The following is a 22588-nucleotide window of genomic DNA, read 5'->3' as shown; positions in this document are numbered from 1 at the left end:
AAGCCAGCCAAAGGGGTTTAGGAAAGGTTCCCCCCATGCATATGCTATATGGCATTGTACATTTAAATATGCATCGGTCTTTAGAATACAGAATACACAGCAAAGAAACAAACCACCTGATCCACTCTATGGTGGCTTCCCAGCACTTCAGATACTAGTAGCATAATATGCTGTTGGACAGTCAAGGAAGAATAGGTAAGGCTTGATGTGAAAGGAAAAAAAGCAGGGCAAACTACAGTAAGTACATTTTAAAGCCAGCTGCAGCAGTACTCCTCTCCCATTATTCTTTGGGGTCTTCTAAACATAAAATTCATTAGCATCACAAAGCAGTCAAGCACTTGCAAGCACCTCCAGGACAGGCAATAAGCTATCTGCTGCACTGTGACCATTTTCAGCTCCAACTTTTCTTCCAGTCACGTAACAGCTCTTTGTCTCATGGACTTTGTAAGTCTAAATAAAGTTCAGTAATGCAAATGAAACCGAGAACGCATGGCTTGAGCAATAACTTTCCTCTTTCAAAGGAAAGTATAGATGGAGTGCCTCATTTGTTTGATTTAGAAACTATCATTAAGAGGATGTAATAGATTTGCAAGTAGCTAATCCGGACACTAGCTAGGTTATTTTTCATTACACAGTGGGTGTTTCTCAAGACTTTGCAATAGTATGCAGAAAGAATCATAACACACCACACTTGTTAGAAAGATTACTTAAGACTTCCTATTGACTCTCTTTATATTTTAGGTAGATTAAATTTTCATAATTAGGAGTCACATACAGAAATATCTCCACGAGTTGATGAAATGCCACACAAATGATCTCCCCCATTTTTTTTGTTGGTTTGTTTTTTTAAACCGACTAACCTGCATGTTATTGATTGATTTAAACACAACAGCACAACCCAACAGCAGTATGCTTGTGCAGGCAACTAACTCATAGCGCAATACCTTTTGTTAGTAACAAAAGCAAGGTGAGAGCTGGGTTGAAGGACATCTTTGTAGGCTACAATGAAGGGTACAAGAGGATTTATTTCAGCTCAATTTCAGGAGTAACATTTGCATTTGAGAAAGCTACAGATTTTTGGTTTTTTTGTTTTTTTTTTTTTTTTTTTATTTCAATAACAGACATTTACAACATTCTCCACTGCACAGATGTATGTTTCCTCTCGCACTTTCTGCCAACATTAAACTCCAGGAAAGACCTAATTGCTTCTGTGCAGTGACTGAGTACCAAACAGTCTCTATTTTAGAACCCCTACAGGGCTACTGGTAGAATTAGGAACTGAACCACAGACATTCAAGGATGTACTCAGAGTCATGCTCAGGTGAAGAACACTGATATGCACAGATGTGACAACAGGAAAACCCCAAACTGATATGTACCTTTATACTTGCAAGAGACTTAAAGCAGACAGAACCCTCACCCTAATGCAATCAATATGCTTAAGATGTGTATGGTCTTGTTAATAACTCCATTCAGCTCTGTAACCTAGTTTTCACATTACCTTCCTTTTAGCAGTGTTACTGCTTCTGCCCAACACACACCATCACATCACATTGTGTAGCATCTAAAATGTTACTGAAACCTGTAGATGAGTTATTTTATCAGGCACTTCACTGTCAGAATGAAATGGTTCTGTAAGCCCCAAAATAATGCACATACCACACTTACTTAGCCAGAGCACTGAAGGAGTGGCTGAAAGACTTCGCAGCTAGATGGAGCAGAGTCTGTACAAAAACTTCTATTTTCAAAGGATTGAAGGTGAATCCTTCATCTGCAAGTTATTTAAAGTTAAAACAATAAGTACTTCAAGTAGAGGTTTTAAGTTGCTCCAAAATATTTAAAGATAATTTTTGTAAAATGAATTAAAACAATAAATTAAGTTTCAGTGACTGGATTTTGCAAGGCTGAACCGGGAGTTAGTAAATAACTTCTAAAAGGTGCAGATCTTGGGACTTCCATCTGTCATGGAGAAAACATGTAGGTTAATGAGAAATAGCAGCAGAGATAGCTATGCTAGTGGCATCTAACAGCACTGATGGAGAGAAGCAGGGAACAACAGCTGAAGACGCTGCAGAAGTCTGCATTGGGTTGGAGACAAGGCAGGCCATAGAGCATGGGAAAGGGGGAAATGGATGAGAAGAGAGGAAGCTGCAGATGATTATAATAGAGAGGTTGGGTATTTGTAATGGTTGGGGAAGGGGGGCACCAATTGTGCATAGGGGATGTGGGACACTTGAGGTGAATGGTTCTGAATCCCCTGGACACTGCTGTAGACCTGCTGGCAACAATGGGTAAGAAAAGGAACATCAATTACTATGTGGTCTTTATAGCAAATCAAAGAAAACAATACTGGCTCTCAAGCAAATCAAGGCTCACTGCTGCTCTGTGCCTGCATAACAGAACACTTACAAGTATTGCAGTATTACCCAAACTGTCCCTATGTTTTAAAGATCACTCCTCAAACCTGTAACTCACACTCCTTTCAGACCCCAAGAGCACATTGGCTTTGGAAATCGAGCATTACATGTGGCTGGACCAACAGCAAAGCTGGAAAGAACTTGAGCAAAGTCCTATTGTAAGAATGCCAATTTCATTTATATCTAGGGAAAGCTAAGATAGCCAGGGTGCTAGCTTTAACTGCTATGGGACTATATCAACAGAAAGCAAGCTCTTAAGTAGGGCAAAGGCACTGGATCTTCAGGACAAAACTGACACCATGAAAAGAGCTCTAATGCTGAAGGCAAAGGAAAACATTAAAAATCCTTCATGCCACTTCTGTGGATAATTAGCAGAACCCACATCAAGGGCCAGGTTGCTTCTATTAACTAGAACAGACCTGTCTCTGTACATGACAAGAACAGAAGAAACACTGACAATTGTATGTAACTTCCATTTATTGTTAAACTGAAACCAACTATTAGAAAGGAAAGCACACAGTTCAATTAGCAGCAGAAACCATAACTACAGGACAGCAAAATGGTTTAGATGCAAAACTAATGACAACCTTGCAATGCCTAATATCAGATGTCCTTACCATCGTCGTCATCCTTATTTGGATTAGGCACATCTTTTAAAATGTTGAAGATTTCATCGTTACTGGCCTTATTTTTAATTGCAATCGTTAAACAGAGTGCTACAGTATACCCAGGAAGAGACCCTAAATGAAAACAGAAAGTTCATATAATCCTTTTCAAGTCTAGGATGGAATGAATATTTTTACATCAGCGTGTTTCTCAGAGGAGCATGTACACTTCCCAGCTACCCCCAATACCATTGTCCACATGACCATTCCATAAAATTCATCAATGGGTTTCCTATTCTTCACAAATTCAAGCCCTTTTCTAGCACCTTCAGAGTTGAGGGGGGAATAACTCCCCTGATTAAAACTCCATTCTAATTTCCATCAGCTTCTTGAAAATGCAATACTTGCCTGCATTTTCTCACTTATCTCTGCCTTTGATAATGACAGATCCTTCACATGATTTGCTGCCTCTCTGCTTGCGTCATTAAACCAAATTTGTTTAGTAAAATCTTTTATTGTTAAGTGCCCCATTCATTCAAAAACAAGTCCATATTATCTTTTGCTACATTCATTTCTGCACAGTATTCTGCCTGAATGATGGAATAAATGAAATTTTCTTTTTTTAGACTCCTGGCAAACCAAAGCAATGCTGTATCACCTAGACTGCAGTCACCTCAGCATGATTTAACTTCATACAGCTAGACTTTTTTTTTATTTTTTTAAAAAGAGGTTTAGACTAGAAAGATCCAGACATAGCACTAAATCAAAATCAAGCATATTTATTTCAGCTGAGTTCTCCTTCATGAAGTTAAGTGACTTGACACTCAAGCTAGGACATTCCCTTGCTTTGAAACAATTTCCTTGGAATTGAAGTTTCAGTAACTTAAATACTTACTATTGCTTTCATCTCCATATTTGTAAATACATACTGGGTTTGCAGGACTGAGGACAGAAAAGCTTGGAGGAACAATGTCTATTATTCGCTGATGGTAGGAAAGCCTACAAAAGTAAGTTTCACAGCAGTAGAATTATAATGGCATATCATCATCAGGGCTGACTCAACTCACTGATTTAAAGTATTTTTCCTATTTTTTGATTTGGACTGTGCAAAAAAAAAAAAAAAAATTCAAAACATTCACTCAGTGCAATGGTAGTTCCTGACAGATAGCAAGAGCTAACTTAATCAAAACTTTCTAGTAGATGCTTAATACTAGAATTTCATCCTCACACAAGTCTAAGATGCTACAGGGACAACTGGTAAAATACCGGTATTAAAAGCTGGGGGGGTGAGGAAAAAAGAAAAAAAAAAAAAAAAGATTAAGCCAAATGGCTTCATTTTACCTTCCATCTTTCTTACCTTACAAACACTGAATTCCTCTACTAAATTTGCAGTAAAATCAAAAGGACCCACAGACAAAATGAAATCTTCTTGCAGCACAACAATTTCACACTTCGTATATTAAACTCTCGCAAAACAACAGGTAAGCTTTTTCCATGTAAAATACATGAATTACGTTGAACATTTTGCTCTTGCACTCTCCTATACCCCCATTTCCACAATCATTAGCCCAATCCTGACAGCTGTTGTGCTTTTGCAGCTTCTTTTTAAGGTCCATGAGAATCAGAGATGCCCAGAACAATCAAGATACTTATTTATCTTAAACTAGGGATATAATAAACCCCCCTATTTCTGTGAATAACCACTGTTTTCCAGCAAATTACCTGAACTCTTTTTCCTTCCCTGCCTGCTCTATTATCAACTCTTTTTACCTATCCCCAAGCAGAAAAAGTAAAGCCTTCTTAATTTATACCTAGAAGCATGAACAAGTGGGATGTCACCTCCACTTGCTCCACCTATTTGTCCCCCAGTTCACTAGGAAAAGCAGTGCCCTACAACAGATACACTAGAACAAAACTGAGCAAGACAACAGAACAGACTTTAGCTAAAAAAGTTAACTGAGAAAATATGTATGCTTAAGACAAGAGCCACATTAAAAGGAATGCATCATTACCTGGAAGCAATGGCCAAACTTCAATTTAACATAACTACAAAAGCAAGATGTTCAGAAGTCTTACTTACCTCATGCATTTTTCCAAAACTTCTCTCACAAATTTGGATTTGGGCTTCTCAAGGTCCTGAGTAAGACAGTCTGACCTATCAAAGAAGAAAAAAAAAAAAAACCAAAACAAAAAAAACCCCACCAACCCAAAAAAACCCCACACGATAATTTCTAACAAATGTATTTGTGTTCTAATCTGTTTTGGTCTGATACAACAGGTAGGGAACATTCACTGGATAATCACAATTCAGAAAGTCATTCAGGTTGGAAAGAATCTCAGGAGGCTACCTACTCCAACTTCCTGCTCAAAGCATGGTCAACAATGAATTCAAACCAGGTCACTCAGGGTTTTGTCCAATCAGTTCTGAAAACCTCCAAGGATGGAGATGCCACAACCTCTCTGGGCCCCCGCTCTAGTGCTTATCCTCACAATGAAATATTTTGCTTTATATCCAGATGAAACCTCCCCTGTTTGAATTTATGGCCACCGTCTCTCATCCTCCTGTCATGCACCTCAGTAAGGAGGCTGGCCCTGTCTTCTCAGTAACCTCCTCGTAGGTATTAGAAGCCTTCTCTTCTCCAGGCTGAACAAGCACAGTTCCCTCAGCCTCTCCTCATAGAGCATGTGCTGCGGCCCCCTGACCCGCTTGGTGGCCCTCTGATTAACTCCCACCAGTTTCTCAAAGTCTGTCTTGTATTGGGGTGGCCAAAACTGGACACACTACTCTAGATGAGGTCTAACAAGTGCCAAGTAAAGGGGAATAATCACTTCCTTCCCTCAATCTACTGGATGCACTCCTGTTGACACTGCCCAGGATACTGTTTGGCCTTTGTCACTGCCAAGGCACACTACTGACCTGTGTTTAGCCTATTGTCCAGCAGGATCCCCAAGTCCTTTTCAGCAGAGCTGCTCCCCAGCCAGTCAGTCCCCTGCCTGCACCATTGCAGGGGGTTAGTTCATTCCAAGTACAGGACTCTGTGTTTGTCCTTGTAGAATTTTGGGAGGTTCCTCTCAAGCCATTTCTCCAGCCTGAACAGGTCCCTCTAAATGACAGCCCTGTCCTCAAGCATATTAACTGCACCCCCAAATGTAATGTTGTCTGCAAGCTTGATGAGGGTGCATTCTGTCTCCTCCAGGTCATTGATAAAGATCTCAAACAGGACAGGTCCCAAGATCGACCCCTGCAGTACTCCACTTGTAACCAGGCTCCAGGTAGAGTACAAACCATTAACTACTACCCTCTGAGCCTGACAAACCATACAGGTTTTCATCCATCTAGACCATAACAATCCAATTTGGATACAAGGATTCTGTAGGAGACCACATAAAAAGCTTTTTTAAAGTCAAGGTGGATGACATTCACTGCTCTCCCCTCATCCACAAATTTAGTCCTTTCATTATACAAGGCAATGAGGTTGGTCAGGCATGATTTACCCTTGGTAAACCCATACTGACTGTTCCTAGTCACCTTCTTATCCCTTGTGCTCAGAAATGCGTTCCAAGAGGACTCGCTCCATGATTTTCCCAGGGACCAAAGTGAGACTGACAGGCTTAATAGTTCCACAGATTGTTCTGTTGGCCTTTTTTGAAAATGGCTGCAACATTTACCTTTCTCCAATTATCAGGGACCTCTCCTGATCTACACAGCCTTTCAAAGACAATAGAGAGCAGCTACACAATGAAATCAGCCAGCTCTCCCAGCACCCTCAGATGCATCCCATCTGGTCCCATGAATTTGTATGGGTTGAGATTTCTCAAGAGATTCCCGACTTGATCCTCTTCCACTACTGGTAATTCTTCTCCTCCTTAAACGCTATGTCTAAGCACAGAGACTTGGGAGACCATGTTTGTGAAGACTGAGGCAAAGAAGGCATTGAGTACCTTAGCTACCTCTGCTGTCACTAAATCACCTGCCCCATTCAGCTGCAGGCCTGCATTTTCCTTGTTTATTATTTTACTGATAATGTAGCAGCAGCAGCTCTCATTGCCCTTTATGTCCTTTGCAAATCTCAATTCAAGTTGAGCTTTGGCTTTCCTAATACCATCCCTGCATGCCCAGGCAATGTTTCTAAATTCCTCCTTTGTAGACTGTCCTCGCTTCCACCTCCTGTGCACATCCTTTTGCGTTGGACCTCAGTTATGATCTCCCTGATTAGCCAAGCTGGTCTACTTGGTTTCCTGAGTATCAGGATAGACCATTCACATACTTGGAGGAGGGTGTCCTTAAAGACCTGGCAGCTCTTTGGAGTTCCTTTGCCCTTCAGAGCTGTCTCTCATGGGATCCTCCCTACCAGTCCCCTGAATAAGACCACATCTGCTCTCCTGAAGTCTAGGGTCTGTACTCTGCTACTTTCCTTCCTCACTCCCCTCAGGATCTTGAGCTCCACTGTTTTATGGTCACTACAGCCAAGGCTGCCATTGATTATCACATCCTCAACCAGTTCGTTCTTGTTAGTGAATAGCAGATTCAGCTGTGTGTCACTCCTGGTTGGCCCATCCAGTACCTGTGTTAAGAAGTTATTCCTGACACCCTCCAGAAATCTCCTTGACTACTTGCATCCCTCTGTGTTGCCCTTCCAGCAGATGTCAGGGAGGTTTAAGTCCTCCATAAAGAACAGGGTCTGTGATCCAGAGAATTCCTCCAGTTGTTTAAAGATGACTGACTGCTTTCTAATCCTGATCAGGTAGTTTGTAACTCCCACCATGATGTCACCCTCACTGGCCTCTCCTCCCATCTTGACCAACAAGCTCTCAATCAGCCTGTTGCCCATTCCATAGAAGAGGTCCATGTATTCAATCTGGTCCTTCACATAGAGGGCAACTCCCTTCTTCTTCTTCCCTGCCTGTCTTTTCTGAAGAGTCTGAATCCATCCATTACAGAACTGTAGTTATATGAGCTCTCCCACCACAGCTCAGCTACTCATCACAGTTCTTCATCTGCACACAGAGCTCTAGCACTTTGTTTGTTTCCCAGGCTGTGTGCATTTGTGCACAGACACTTGAAGGGGGCCCTTTTGTCCTGCTTTATCCTTCCAAGTGCTTTCTTGCTCCCATCACCCTGCCCCATGTACTTTCCACACAATTTTCCATTCCCTCATGTCACTTCATGGTATGAACTCCATCACCCAACATACCTAGTTGAAAGCCATTCTCACCAGGTTGGCAAGCCTGTTGGCAAAGATGCTCTTGCCTCACCTTGTCAGGTGGATCCTGGCTCTCCCTAGCAATCCTCATTCCTCAGAGGGACCCACAGTCATAAAAGCCAAAGTGCTGCCTGCAACACCAGCTATGCAGCCAGCTGTTAACTCACAGAATGCATCCACTCCTCATGTAGATTTGAGAATACCACTCATGTCCTTCACCTTTGTCCCCAGAGCTCTGTAGTTACTCTTGATATATTCCAGGTCTCCCCTGGCAGTGTTATTGGTGCCCACATGGATGAGCAGCAAGAGGTAATAGTCCAAGGGCCAGACAAGTCTTAGTCTCTCCACAACCATCCTGGATATGGGCCCTTAGCAAGAAACAAACCTTCCATGACAGCATGTCTGGTCAGCAGATGGGTGCCTCCATCCCTTGCAGAAAGGGATCTCCAACCATTATCATCCACTGCTTCTTCCTGGTGCTAATGCACAATTCATGCCCAGCTGGCTCTAAAGCCTCCCTTACAGAGCCTGTTCCCCTGCATTAGCTATTACAGGACTGTACTGATCCTATAAGTTCAGATCTAAGGGCAGAGAAGGAGCCTTTCTCCTGCTCCAGAAGTTACAAGTCTCCAGCCTCCCCCATCTTGGCTATCTCCATCCACCACTGGTTTAAAGTGTAGCTTCTTGCTGTCCCTTCTTCCTTGCATTATGTGGCTCAGGCTCCGGTCTTTGCAAGGTGTCTGTGCAGACCCTGTTGATCCGTTTGCCTTCCCTAATGCTACAACAGCCTGCTCACCTCCTTACACAGCTCTTTTACCTAGCGACTCTGCTCTTTGACCAGAGCACACCTCCCACAAGCAAAACCACCACTACCTCCTGCTTCAGGCAATTCCTGCAGCCCCAGACCTCAACAGCAACATTCTTCCTCTAAAGCTCCATCTGGAACAAAGCTTTTAATTTACCAGGGGTGTTGTTTCCAACCAGTGCTGGGGACAGAGCCCTGTGGCACATCACCACCATTGCTGTACAGCCCCACGCTGTCTGGAGCTCCCTGGTGTGCTGACTGCCCTGCTAACTGCTTCTGTTTTCTGTACTCTGGGAGCTGCATTTCTGCTTACCAGCTAAACAGGCATCACCCACAGCAGGTGACCAGCAGATTACTCCCTAGTCAGCAGACTGTTTTAGACTTTCATGTTTTACAGTGTACACAATTTGAAGATAAGGAGCCAGTCTATCACTATTTCCTTATTGGCCATTAGCAATCTTAGGAATCCCATCTTCATAAGGTAACTTTTTGAATTGCTTCTCCGAAAAATTAAAGCAGTGTCTTCTCTGTTGGTTAGACTGCTTTCCTGAGGAAACAAAGCTTGTGTGATTTCACTATGTTCCTCCCTCCAAACAATTTTTGGGTTCTTAGCTGATATTTAATACATTTCAGAGAAAGAGAAGTCTCAAAGACAGTTATATTCTTAAAAGTTTTGTGAAAACTGGCAGCTTGGTAGAGAGAGATCCACATCAGTGTTCCCAACAAGGGAAATGCAGGCAATGAAAAAACAGCTATTTGGAGGCTCCCACTTGGTCACAGTCAACATGAACAAACTTGATAAGCAGCAAACGCACAACTCCCAATTGGCACAACACAGGGGACATAAGTAAATCTGAAGTAATGCATCACATACAGGGCTGTACCCCTCTTCCCAGGGACACCTAGGCACATTGGCTATGGGATGCAGGTATGGTAGCAGGCTGCAGAAGTTAGACTGTAGGGAGGGCTAAGCCCCCAAGTAATCTTTCTTTATATGTGGGAGCAGGACAGGATGGGAGTAAGCAGAAGGCATGGTACCTGGAATACAAGGCTTTGGGAAAGCTATGGTTAGGCACTGAGGGGGTGCAGGGAGCTCCTGCTAAAAGCCAAAAGATCAAGATTCAGGGGGAGGGTGGGGGGTGTCATGTTAGGATAGCACTCAGAAAGTGAGGTTACACATATGAATGCAGGGAGCCAAAGGGAAGGAGAGTCAAGGCAAATTACTGATAAGTAGGAGAACCCTTCTGAAAAGCTTACAAACAACTGACTGAGGTGATAAGGACAAAAAACTACAAGCAAATCAGGTTTCCATTGTTTACAGAACACAGTACTGCTTGGATACTCATTGGATTGTTTTTATAGTGACTAAAGGTTACCAACCTTGTCTACCAAGGAATGGTAGTAAACAGGTGGAGGGGAGGGGTCAAAAGCGTTAGTGGAAAGCAGTTAACAGAACTACTATGTTGTGACATTTGCTGGATAAGTTTGAAGATTTAAGTTCTGATGGGAGACAGAGACTGACTTACCAATCTTCCCAGCTCCAACGGAACTGAAAGTTACTCAGGTGGTGGGAAAACCAGTTAATAAACCTTTTTTAAAAGAAGAAAGCTCTATTAAATACCAGAACTGCAAAGAAAAACAACAAAAAAAAATCCCCACAAACCTCCTAATTGACAAGTAGAATACATCTATAAGAAAATCTCAAAGATAAGCCCAAACTCTCCAATCTGTAGTCATTAATGCATTAAATAGACATCGATGTTGACTCATACAAAAAGACTGAATTGAGAGTCAAAAGCCAGCCTTTATGGATGAATGTGCAGTCTCTCTTGTTCTGGTGCATATACAAGACTAATGACTTACTAAAATAAGCAGTGAAAAAACTTAGTGCAAGTCTACAGGTTTTCACATTTTTGCACAGTAATTTTAGTTCTACATAATGCAGACCACTCAAACCACAGAAACACCACTGCTCTTTTCCAGCTAGCCAACCTTCCCATAAACCCACTTCCAACCCTTTCCTTCCTTGGGCCAATAGGGAGGAGAAAGTAGTACATAACAGAAGGGGGTATGAATGTGGAAGAGTTGTCATAGTTTTTATAGCTGCACTGTATAGCTAATTAGACTAGTGACTTGAAGGAAAGAGTTTCTGGGGGAAGAGAGGCAAGTGGTCAGTCCGTCCCTTACCTTCTCTTCAGATGGCTCAAGTCTAGAGCCCCAAAAACATTTTGTACAGAACCAAACTGTTTATCAAGGATTTCAGATGATCCTTTTCAAAAATGCATCAATATCCAATGCAAAAGAAAAATGAGAAACATTTTCTGTTGTCCCCAAAATACATACTTACCTGTCTATACATGTGGTATTCATTGTATCCAAGCGCATGTAAAGCATTTCTGTGGCTTGTGCAAGCTGAAAGTTTCTTATTAAAGTTAACAGAGAAGCATCTGAAATCATAAGTTACTCTCTCCATTTTTCAGAGATGATTTTATCAACTCTCTACTGACAGCTCCCTCTCTATATCATGACTTACCCCATTTTAAAAAGGCCACAGGAATAAATAAATAATGAAGCATGCAGTTTTCTCCAATAAGTAACATCTATTCTCTAATCCAAGTCTGTTTTCCTTCCCTTAATTACAGTGAGACCATTAGCTGTTTTTACTGGAAGCCAGAATCCCCACCATGAGACAACAAAAACTGCACACTAATGATATGAATGGACATCAACCTCATTATGGACCACATTTTTATGATCTCATAGTTTTAGCTTCACATGCTCCTGTTGCTGCCTAATCAACGGACCATCTTTGCTCATCATTAACAGCTCAAGGAAGTATGTCCACACTGGCCTGACCCAAAGACCATGGCCAGCCAACCCTGATTCTTTGTTGCTGTATCCCTATTGATACTTACTGCAAGCAGGTCCCCACAATTTTAGGGATAGTCTCAGTGAGAGTTTAGGCTATGCGGTTACAATCACTGGGTGATTTCAAGCAGTAGAATAAAAATTTGGGAATAGAATTACCAGTAGGTATGTCTGTTAGTCCTCCATTCTCAGTGACTGTAGCTCATTAGCCACAATCTAAAACTACAATGAAAAGGGGCCAATACGACACTCAGAATTAGCTAGGAGCTGATACTTCCTTCCTCACCATTAGCTACTCTCTGACCTGAGAGATTATTATTGACTCCTAGTCCATTTCAGTGCAAACTCAAACAGGTTAATTTAAATTATCTACTACACTCTGCAGTGAAATGGACTAGGAGCACTCATACTGCTGTTACAACAAAAGATTTAAGAAATTAATAATTTCCTTTCCTTTTCCAGGTTTTAATGTGACTATAACCATGCCACAAGCTGCCCTGATGGGCTCAGAATCATGCAAGATATTTATTCCATCCCTTGGCTACAAGAGGGCTCCTCAAAAAGATCTGAGGAAGAATTGGAACAAGGTCTCTCAGTTTGCCTGGTCTGCAAGCTAAACAACAGGCTTAGATGTGAATGCAGGCTTTACTTATGACTGTTGAGCTGTGTTATTCCTTCACGTGAGCAGTGTTATTGGAAAATTTTCATACAGCTAAATATGGAAAGAAGGAAAATTTATTACTGCTGACATTTATTGCTATTCCATCTTGTACAGAACAAAAGAAAAAAATACTCCATTTCAAAAAGGCTCTTTAGCAGCATGAAAAGGATACAACTTGTGGTAAAGAGCCAGGCTGGAGTTTGCACAGTTCAATGAGGAGTGCTGTGTACATAACCTCAATATGTGGTGGAGACGGAAGCTGAAACAATTCTGCAAATATTACCTACATGGGAGGAAAGCACAGAATCAGAGCACAGTCAGACTCAGCCTGCACAGTCCTGAACTTGAGAACAGCAATGCACATATTCAGCAATTATATATCAAAACAAGGCCCATTTTATTCTGTCAAACTCACGTTCTGGGAATAAGAGAGGAGCTTCAAAAGATAGTGCAAACTCTTCACCATACTAATATAAGCCTCCTTAATTACCCCTATCATTTTAGATTAATGCCATGCATAAGACTAGCATTATGCAACAATTCTGTTGTCTAGTAAATATAACGAACAGTGTAGAAATGTGCACTGAGTTATAGCATGAGCTAACGCAATATTATAGCAGAAACTGAGGAAGGAAGGAAGCAAGCAAGCTAGCTGAATTCATCTGCTCCTGACCTAGGAAAGAATTAAATGAAAGATAAGCATTTAACAAGAAAAAAACAGTTGCATGAAAGTGACATCTGTACCTTTCTTATAGCACCGTGTTTACTTTACTCCCACTTAAAAAGTTATATAAGGGTATTTGCATGTCTGTTAGGCAAAAAACTGCTCCTATCCTCAGGATACAAAACAAGAAAAAAAAAAAAGATAAGGACTGATCTACTTGAGACATTACATAGAACCATGTTTTTGAAATTCATCAAGCGTTCATTATCAAATGTTCAGATACAAGTTTCAAACTGGCATATCATACTTGGGGGGGGAATCACCTGGCTACCTGGAAGATCAGGGCACTGATGACATACCCAGACTCTGTAAAGCTTAAGTTCTAAGTTAAGTTCAGTTCTAAGTTCTTATGTTGTTTTGACACTTTGGTTTGACAGACACCAATAATACCAACACATACATCTATGTGGAGCTATTAAGAAAAAGGGGCCACACTTCAGAGTGTTTCACACAGACTACAGAGTAGTATGCAGAATTCTGGGCTTGGCCTTATGAGCTTTAAAGACATGAGGTCCCGCAGGTGATTAATCCTTTCAGTCACCACTACAAGTGGGTTTATTTGAAAAGGGATAGAGTGCTTTCAGTTTATATTTACTTCTGCCTTGCAAATAAAAAAAAGGTGTTGTTTTAGCATTTAGAAAATATCAGTTAGGCTAAATTATATCTATTGCTCTATGCCCATCTGCAAAGCAAGGGAAATCTCTTAGACATGTTTATTATATTGTAGTTGAAGGCAATGTATTATCAACTTGACAGGCCTTACAAGGAAACAGCAATAAGCAAACAGAATACAAGGCTGCAGAATTCACACTAAAGTTTAAAACACTGCAGCTCTGTTGAAAACATTTGTAGACAAGAAATAAGGTTAGTATTCCAAAATAAATTCAAATACTTGGGAGGGAAACCAAGGAAAGTAGCAGTTATGCTCAAACAGTTTGTATATCATCTTTCCATTTCTTCTCAGTAAAGGGACAGGCAAGGAAGGAGGGGCAGGGGGCTTGCCATCTGTGTAAAAAAAATGGATTGATTGCACAGAGCTGTCTTTGAAAGACAGCGATGAACAGGTTGAGAGCTTACGGGTGAAAATTAGAGGCCAAGCCAACAAAGGAAACCTCGTGGTTGGTGTCTGCTCTAGGCCGCCCGATCAAGGGGAGGATGTTGACGAAGCGTTCTTACTTCAACTACCAGAAGCATCGCACTCGCAGGCGAAGAGTAAAGTCAAGACCCTGAATTTTAGGAGAGCGAACTTTCGGGTGTTTAAAGAACTAGTGGATGGGACCCCCTGGGAAACTGCCCTCGGGGATAAAGGAGCAGAAGGGAGCTGGCAGCTCTTTAAGGACGTTTTTCTTAGAGCACAAGAGCTCCCGATTCCCACGCGTAAGAAATCAGGCAAGGAAGGCAGGAGACCAGCATGGCTGAGCAAGGACCTTCTGGTCGAGCTGAAGCGCAAGAAGGAAATGCATAGGCAGCGGAAGCGGGGACACGCATCCTGGGAAGCAATCCTGGGAAGCTTTGCACCCACCCCCCCCCCCCCTCCAATAAATAAGACAGGAGATCTAGTGACAACCAACATGGAGAAGGCTGAGGTACTAAATGATTTTTTTGCAAACATTTTCACTGTTTCCACATCTCTCAAGCCCCTAAACCTCAAGGCAGGGACTGGGGGAACAAAGTCCCTCCCATCGTAGGAAACGATCCGGTTCGAGACCACCTGAGGAACCTGAACAGACACAAGTCCATGGGACCTGACAAGATGCATCCCAGGGTCCTGAGGGAACTGGCAGACGTAGTTCCTAAGCCACTGTCCATCATATTTGAAAAGTCATGGCAGTCAAGCGAAGTCCCCGGTGACTGGAGAAAAGGGAATATCACACCCATTTTTTAAAAGGGTAATAAGGAGGACCCTGGGAGTCAGCCTCACCTCTGTGCCCAGTATAATCATGGAGCAGATCCTCCTGGAAGCTATGGTGAAGCATATGGAAGACAGCGAGGTGACTGGAGGCAGACCAAGGGCAAATTCTACCTGACTACTCTAGTGGCCTTCTACGATGGAGTGACTGCATCAGTGGACGGGGGAAGAGCAACTGATGCCCTCTACCTGGACTTCTGTAAGGCCTTTGATACAGTCCCCCACAACATTCTTGCTGCTGAATTGGAGAGATATGGGTTTGATGGATGGACTGTTAGATGGATAAGGAATTGGCTAGATGGCCGCATCTAAAGAATCATAGAATCATACAGGTTGGAAAAGACCTCTAAGATCATCGTGTCCAACCGTCAACCCAACACCACCATGCCCACTACACCATGTCCCTAAGGGCCTCATCTACACGTCTTTTAAATACCTCCAGGGATGGTGACTCCACCACTTCCCTGGGCAGCCTGTTCCAAGGCCTGACCACTCTTTCAGTAAAGAAATTTCTCCTAATGCCCAATCTAAACCTCCCTTGGCGCAACTTGAGGCCATTTCCTCTTGTCCTATCGCTAGTTACTTGGCAGAAGAGACCAACCCCCACCTCGCTACAACCTCCTTTCAGGTAGTTGTAGAGCGCGATGAGGTCTCCCCTCAGCCTCCTCTTCTCCAGACTCAACAGTCCCAGTTCCCTCAGCCACTCCTCATAAGACTTATGCTCCAGGCCCTTCACCAGCTTCGTTGCCCTCCTCTGGATATGCTCCAGCACCTCCATGTCCTTCTTGTAGTGAGGGGCCCAAAACGGAACACAGTATTCGAGGTGCGGCCTCACCAGTGCCGAGTACAGGGGCATGATCACCTCCCTGCTCCTGCTGGCCACACTATTCCTGATACAGGCCAGGATGCCGTTGGCCTTCTTGGCCACCTGGGCACACTGCCGGCTCATGTTCAGCCGGCTGTCAATCAGCACCCCCAGGTCCTTTTCCGCCAGGCAGCTTTCCAGCCACTCTTCCCCAAGCCTGTAGCGTTGCCTGGGGTTGTTGTGACCCAAGTGCAGGACCTGGCACTTGGCCTTGTTGAACCTCATACAGTTGGCCTCGGCCCATCGATCCAGCCTGTCCAGGTCCCTCTGCAGAGCCTTCCTACCCTCGAGCAGATCAACACTCCCGCCCAACTTGGTGTCGTCTGCAAACTTACTGAGGGAGCACTCGATCCCCTCGTCCAGATCATTGATAAAGATATTGAACAGGACCGGCCCCAGTACTGAGCCCTGGGGAACACCGCTCGTGACCGGCCGCCAACTGGATTTAACTCCGTTGACCACAACTCTCTGGGCCTGGCCGTCCAGCCAGTTTTTTACCCAGCGAAGAGTGTACCTGTCTAGGCCATGAGCCGCCAGCTTCTCTAGGAGAATGCTGTGGGAGACAGTGTCAAAGGCTTTACTGAAGTCCAGGTAGACCACATCCACTGCCTTTCCCTCATCCACTAGGCGGGTCACCTGGTCATAGAAGGAGATCAGGTTGGTCAAACAGGACCTGCCTTCCATGAACCCGTGCTGGCTGGGCCTGATCCCCTGGTTGTCCCGGACATGGCACTTCGGCCACAACAACCCCAGGCAACGCTACAGGCTTGGGGAAGAGTGGCTGGAAAGCTGCCCAGAGGAAAAGGACCTGGGGGTGCTGGTTGACAGCCGGCTGAACATGAGCCGGCAGTGTGCCCAGGTGGCCAAGAAGGCCAACGGCATCCTGGCCTGTGTCAGAACTAGTGTGGCCAGCAGGGGCAGGGAGGTGATCGTGCCCCTGTACTCGGCACTGGTGAGGCCGCACCTCGAATACTGTGTTCAGTTTTGGGCCCCTCACTCCAAGAAGGACATTGAGGTGCTGGAGCGTGTCCAGAGGAGGGCAATGAAGCTGGTGAAGGGCCTGGAGCACAAGTCTTATGAGGAGCGGCTGAGGGAACTGGGACTGTTGAGTCTGGAGAAGAGGAGGCTGAGGGGAGACCTCATCGCGCTCTACAACTACCTGAAAGGAGGTTGTAGCAAGGTGGGTGTCGGTCTCTTCTCCCAAGTAACTAGCGATAGGACGAGAGGAAATGGCCTCAAGTTGCACCAAGGGAGGTTTAGATTGGACATTAGGAGAAATTTCTTTACTGAAAGAGTGGTCAGGCCTTGGAACAGGCTGCCCAGGGAAGTGGTTGAGTCACCATCCCTGGAGGTATTTAAAAGACGTGTAGATGAGGCGCTTAGGGACATGGTGTAGTGGGTATGGTGGTGTTGGGTTGACGGTTGGACACGATGATCTTAGAGGTCTTTTCCAACCTTAATGATTCTATGATTCTTGCAGTTAGCTCTGAATTTCGTTTCTAGTTACCTCTTTTTAAGTTTTTCACATGACAATTTGCTGTTATTACTGCAATCATTTTTTATCTTTTAACTTTAGACAGGAGTTTTTGAAGCAAGTTTTATACAGCTCTGCATCTTGTTAGCAGTCCACTGAAAGGGGGCAGCAAGAGGAAAACTACATTCCTATTCCAATATATATTTATGGTTATTTAAAATCCTCCAACTTGAAGGAGAAAACATAGCACTATTTCACAACAAATGCCTTTCAGGGACATTGGTATACAATTCATCCAAGTGACTTAAAAGATCACTAAAAGAAGACTAACTTAAAAGATCTTGCAAATAAAAGTTACTTAAGTGCAGTCATCTCCAAGACAGTCTAGCACATCAGAGTGATTAACACAGAGAAACATTCAAGAACAGTTTGAGAAATACCACGACTTGGAATGCTGTTGCACCGTAAGATCCTGATTCCTGAACAAGGCTCCTAAACATCACATAAATAAATTAATAACAATAGTAATAATAATAATAGTTGAATGTATTATTATTATCTAACCCATTGAAAGCCGTTGCACTTTAAGTCAACAGGATAAGACTGCAAACTCCTAAATCATACTGTAATTTAACAGATCCATCACGTAGTTAATTGAGGTTTGTTACTTTGGAATTAAAGAGGTTATCTGTAAAACACGTACCTCTACTATGTGGTAGTTCAAAGGGATCTTATTATTTCCTGGATAGCTCAACAACTGTGCAGCACTGCAAATTAACAGATGCATTTAGTTTAAACTGAAACACAGCAAAAATGATGTAGATACTAAACAGACATGAATTACTTAATTCTTTACAAGAGTTTATCCTTATGAAGCAGGTAAAATAAGCAGACCTCAAAGACTGAAATTGTCTGTTTATCCACAGAACACATACAAAAAAACCTGGCACAAGCTCTTAACAGCAGTACCTGAACCATGGTTTGGAAAGACACATTTCATCTCCATACCCAAGCAATGTTTGAACACAGACTGCTAAACAAAATGCAGTTTTACATAAACCCTCACGGTGACCTGTGATGCTGTCATCTGTCCACTAAAGGACAAACTATATTGGTATATCAGGAAAAATAAAAAAAAATCCAAACAATAGATTTGCTTTCCAGTCATTCTCAACCCATCAAACTAATGGGCTACAGAAGACATATTAGTGTTACAAATGAATTGATTAAAAGATACAGCATCACCCATTATTTATAAAAAGCAAAAAAAAAAAAGCTATTTTTCAAATTTTAGCTCTCTAGCACTTCTTATAACCTCCCTCTAGTCTTACTTTCTTTGGGGAAATAAAGAAGTCCCCTCCATTAACTTCAACAGCGCTGGATTTCTAGTCTCTGCCAAGTCAAAAAGCTGTAACCAAAAACCTACAACACATATCCACACCAAAAACACTATTCCTGCCTAATTTTTGCACAGTATACCAAGTTTGCTGGCTCTTACTTGGGAGCACAAGAGAGATAAATATCTGTGGTAAATTATCTGGGTTACCAATTACCCATATTAGATATTATTTCAGCAGAAATGAAGAAATCTAACTGGACTGTTGCCTGGCAGCAAAAAGAATTGCAAGAGAAGTGTTAAGACTTGCCTCAATGGAAAATGAATAGGAATGTCTGGGTGTGAAAGCACCAGAAAGAAGAGAGGGAAGGTAGGCCCTGAGCACATCCCCCCCCCAAGGCTTTGCTGCTGGACTGTGGTGGGTTAGCCTTGGCTAACAGCCAACACCACACACATGCCCCACCCCCAGCTGCTCACTCACTCCCCTCTCCCATGAGATGGGGAGAAAACCAAAGGAAGATGAAAAGACTCATGGATCAAGATAATGACAGTTTAATAGGGAGAGCAAAAGCTTCACATGCAAGCAAAGCAAAATAAGGATTTCATTCACTACTTCCCATTGGCAGGAGGATGTCCAGCCGCTTCCTGGAAAGCGGGGCCTTAGCATATGTAATGGCTGCTTGGGAAAACAAACACCATAACCATGAATGTCTCCCCCTTCCTCCTCCTTTTCCCAAACTTTTATTGCTGAGCACAATGTCATATGGTACAGGCTATCCCTTTGGTCAGTTGGGGTCAGCTGTCCTGGCTGTGTCCCCTCCCAGCCTCCTGCCTACCCCCAGTCTACTTGCTGAGGGGGCAGTGAGCAACAGAGAAGGCCTTGATGCTGTGCAAGCACTGCTCAGCAATAGCTAAAATATCAGTGTTTTATCAACACTGTTTTGGTCACAAATCCAAAGCACAGCACCATACGGACTGCTATGAAGAAAATGAACTCCATCCCAGCCAGACCCATTACGTGGCCTTAAAATAATGACTTAGAAGAATGCTCAGCAGAGGCTCCCCCCAACCCTTTTTCCTTGGGAGCTGCTTTTAAGCTGAGGTTCTTGCACCTGGCCCTGCATGAGCTACACTGCATTTGTGTTGCGGCTATGCCTACACCTGAGCTTTTACCTCCCCAATTCTGACCCACTGACTCGACCTCAGCCCTGCCTCATCACTACAGACTTGCCTGGCAATCACTGGACTGTGCTTGACCCTGGTTATCATCATGGACCTGCTCTGCTCTTGATTGGGTCCTGAGGGACTGCACCCTGTCAGTGAGGCCACTGCCCTGCCTGTGCTGGGGTCACCCTCAAACCAGCACACAGTTGCCAAATGAAGAACAACCCAGGAGACATGAGGAGGACTCAGTAGCTGGTGGGAATCCCTTGTCCTTGTCAATTCAAGGAATCTTGAACAGATTACCCAGATACAACCATCTTGGTGCCCGAATGCTGGACAGATCACTTGGGACTCACTCATGTTTTGATGTCTGAGAGGGCGAGTGTGAATGAGCTTTACTTCAGTTTTATTTTAAAATTAAACCATCTCCCTCCCCATAAGGTCTCTCATTGAGATTTGCTACATTGTTGCAACATCATTTCCTACAGCTGCATAGAACTTTAAATAATAAACTTTGTTGACACTGTACTGGCTCCCATGCAGACCTAGCTCAATTATCTCTTCCATATAATTACAAAAAGAGGAAAAAAGAATGGGATGAAGAAGCAGCAGGAGCAACAGGAAACTTCCAGACAGAGCCAGTTCAACACTCGTCGTGCTTGTGCTGGAAAGCATGGTACAAACACACTGAGAGTCTCTGCAGCACTGCAAAGAGTGGGTCTGTGCCATCCTCTGTAGAGAAATCCTGGATAATCCAGGATGCAATCATCAGGGTGCCTCAGCCCTACTGAATTACATGAACAATCCATGATCAGGATACTCCAGCCTCACATTATTCCAGATAACAGCGTCAACCATAGTTCACTGAACACTTCAGGAAATGCTGAATTTCAAACTTTTACTTAAATATTGTTTGGCTTTGAAGGTCCCTGATGTTAGGGGAAGCCATGATTGTATATAAACAGTGCTGGGAACCCATAACAATAAGCAGCATCTTACCAAGTCTTTCTCTCTTTCCAGTGGGATTTGATGATGCAGTGGAGGTTTTCTTCTATTACAAATCTTTCAACAGAATGACTGCCAGGCATGACAGGGCCCTATTAAAATGGAATCAAAAATCAAGATTGATAAAAGATCACTGTAGAGAAACACAATTTTTTAATATGCGCACACACACACATATATATAAATAAAAATAATACTTGACAGATTGAATTAGGCACTCATGGAGATTTAACATCAGCAAGTTTTAGAGTCAACAGCTAAAAGACAGGCTTCAAACTTCAGTACAAAGTTACCAAATACACTATCATAAGAAAAGATTTTGGATTTTTGTACCAGATTTGTACATGAATCATGTAAAAATCTTATAAACAAATAGCCAGCTATGATTTCAACTGCACCCATATTTACAATGACACAGTTTTGATGACACTTATAGTTTGTTAATTTCACATACAAGATTTTAAGTACTTCTATATTTAGGCAGCTGGGTCCATGCTAAACAATTGACGTTTTGCACCTTTTGTTTCTTCAAGTTACACAAAATTATTATACATCAGGAGTGTATTAATACACACTTCATCTTTTCCAGTTACAGCACAGAAGATCAGAGTGATCTGGGAACTGACAATGCAGCCTGCTCTAGTTGCAAAGTGAAAACATTGCAGCTTTAATCATCTCAATGTTCTGTCTTTATGCTGGTTATAAAAGCATAGTTTAATAGCTAGCTTAACAAACATGCTTTACTTCATAATTAGTCCACAGTGTGGCTTAGTTGTATAATCACTGTCTGTTACTATGCATCAGCTGATGCAAGAACTCAAGCTGCAAGAACTCGACTGCATACCAGTACCCTATTATCCTTTACAGCCTTGCAAAACTAGACCCAAAGCATCACAAACCTACGTTTACAGCAAGTGCAACACTTGCAAAAGATAACTATTTCGTTGGCTCTGAGAACTATCTTCCAAAAACCCAAAAAAATAGTCTCAGAAACATCCTAAAGAGTAGGATAAAATGATTTTGTAAGCACATTGTTAATTCTTTGTAATGTGCTCACAGTTATGTATCAATGTTCCAGAAAATACAACTAAATGGCACTGAGATTACTGTACCTATTTGCTCTTCCCATTGTGGCTACGATAACAGCTCTGTTCACAGAAAGGTGGAAATTTTTATTAGGCAAGGGCAATCTCACTGTAAAACCAAAGAACCATCAAGGTATAAAGCATGCAGGAGCGAGTATAGGCCATACTGGTAGAAGAGTGGCGTTGCATGTTAAAGGGAGCACAGACGCAAATCAGATCAACAAGCTAAATATGTAAATAAGTAACAGAACCCTGATGGATTGAAATTCCAGGCCTAAACAGGGAAAAGACGTAGTATTTGACTACATGACCGACTGTGACAGCAACACAGGCTATAACACACTGAGTAAAAAATACACTACTGCATTTTTTCATTAGCTTCAAAAAGGGTGTTATGAATAGAAGCTAAAAGGGGCAGCTAAAATGTTCAATTTTTGAGGGTGGCACAGAGACTATTTAAAGTTAC

The 22588-nt window shown here is 42.7% G+C and overlaps 1 protein-coding gene across 1 annotated transcript in view; it reads right to left on the bottom strand.

Annotated features, from left to right (window-relative positions):
• The window catches only part of LOC142074881 (nuclear cap-binding protein subunit 1-like), a 62312-nt gene that overhangs the window by 28120 nt on the left and 11604 nt on the right, over window positions 1-22588 (bottom strand). The window contains exons 9-17 of the mRNA XM_075135816.1: window positions 21032-21129; window positions 18236-18299; window positions 12733-12843; window positions 11379-11443; window positions 10558-10620; window positions 5103-5177; window positions 3918-4021; window positions 3035-3157; window positions 1669-1771 (exon numbers count right to left, since the gene is read on the bottom strand). Of these exons, the coding sequence (XP_074991917.1) occupies window positions 1669-1771; window positions 3035-3157; window positions 3918-4021; window positions 5103-5177; window positions 10558-10620; window positions 11379-11443; window positions 12733-12843; window positions 18236-18299; window positions 21032-21129 (806 nt within the window). The remainder of the gene's footprint in view (window positions 1-1668; window positions 1772-3034; window positions 3158-3917; window positions 4022-5102; window positions 5178-10557; window positions 10621-11378; window positions 11444-12732; window positions 12844-18235; window positions 18300-21031; window positions 21130-22588) is intronic.

Source organism: Calonectris borealis, chromosome W, assembly GCF_964195595.1.
Source record: "Calonectris borealis chromosome W, bCalBor7.hap1.2, whole genome shotgun sequence".
NCBI lineage: Eukaryota > Metazoa > Chordata > Aves > Procellariiformes > Procellariidae > Calonectris > Calonectris borealis.
The sequence above is the reverse complement of the archived record's forward strand: the minus strand, read 5'-3'. Positions and strand labels throughout refer to the sequence as shown.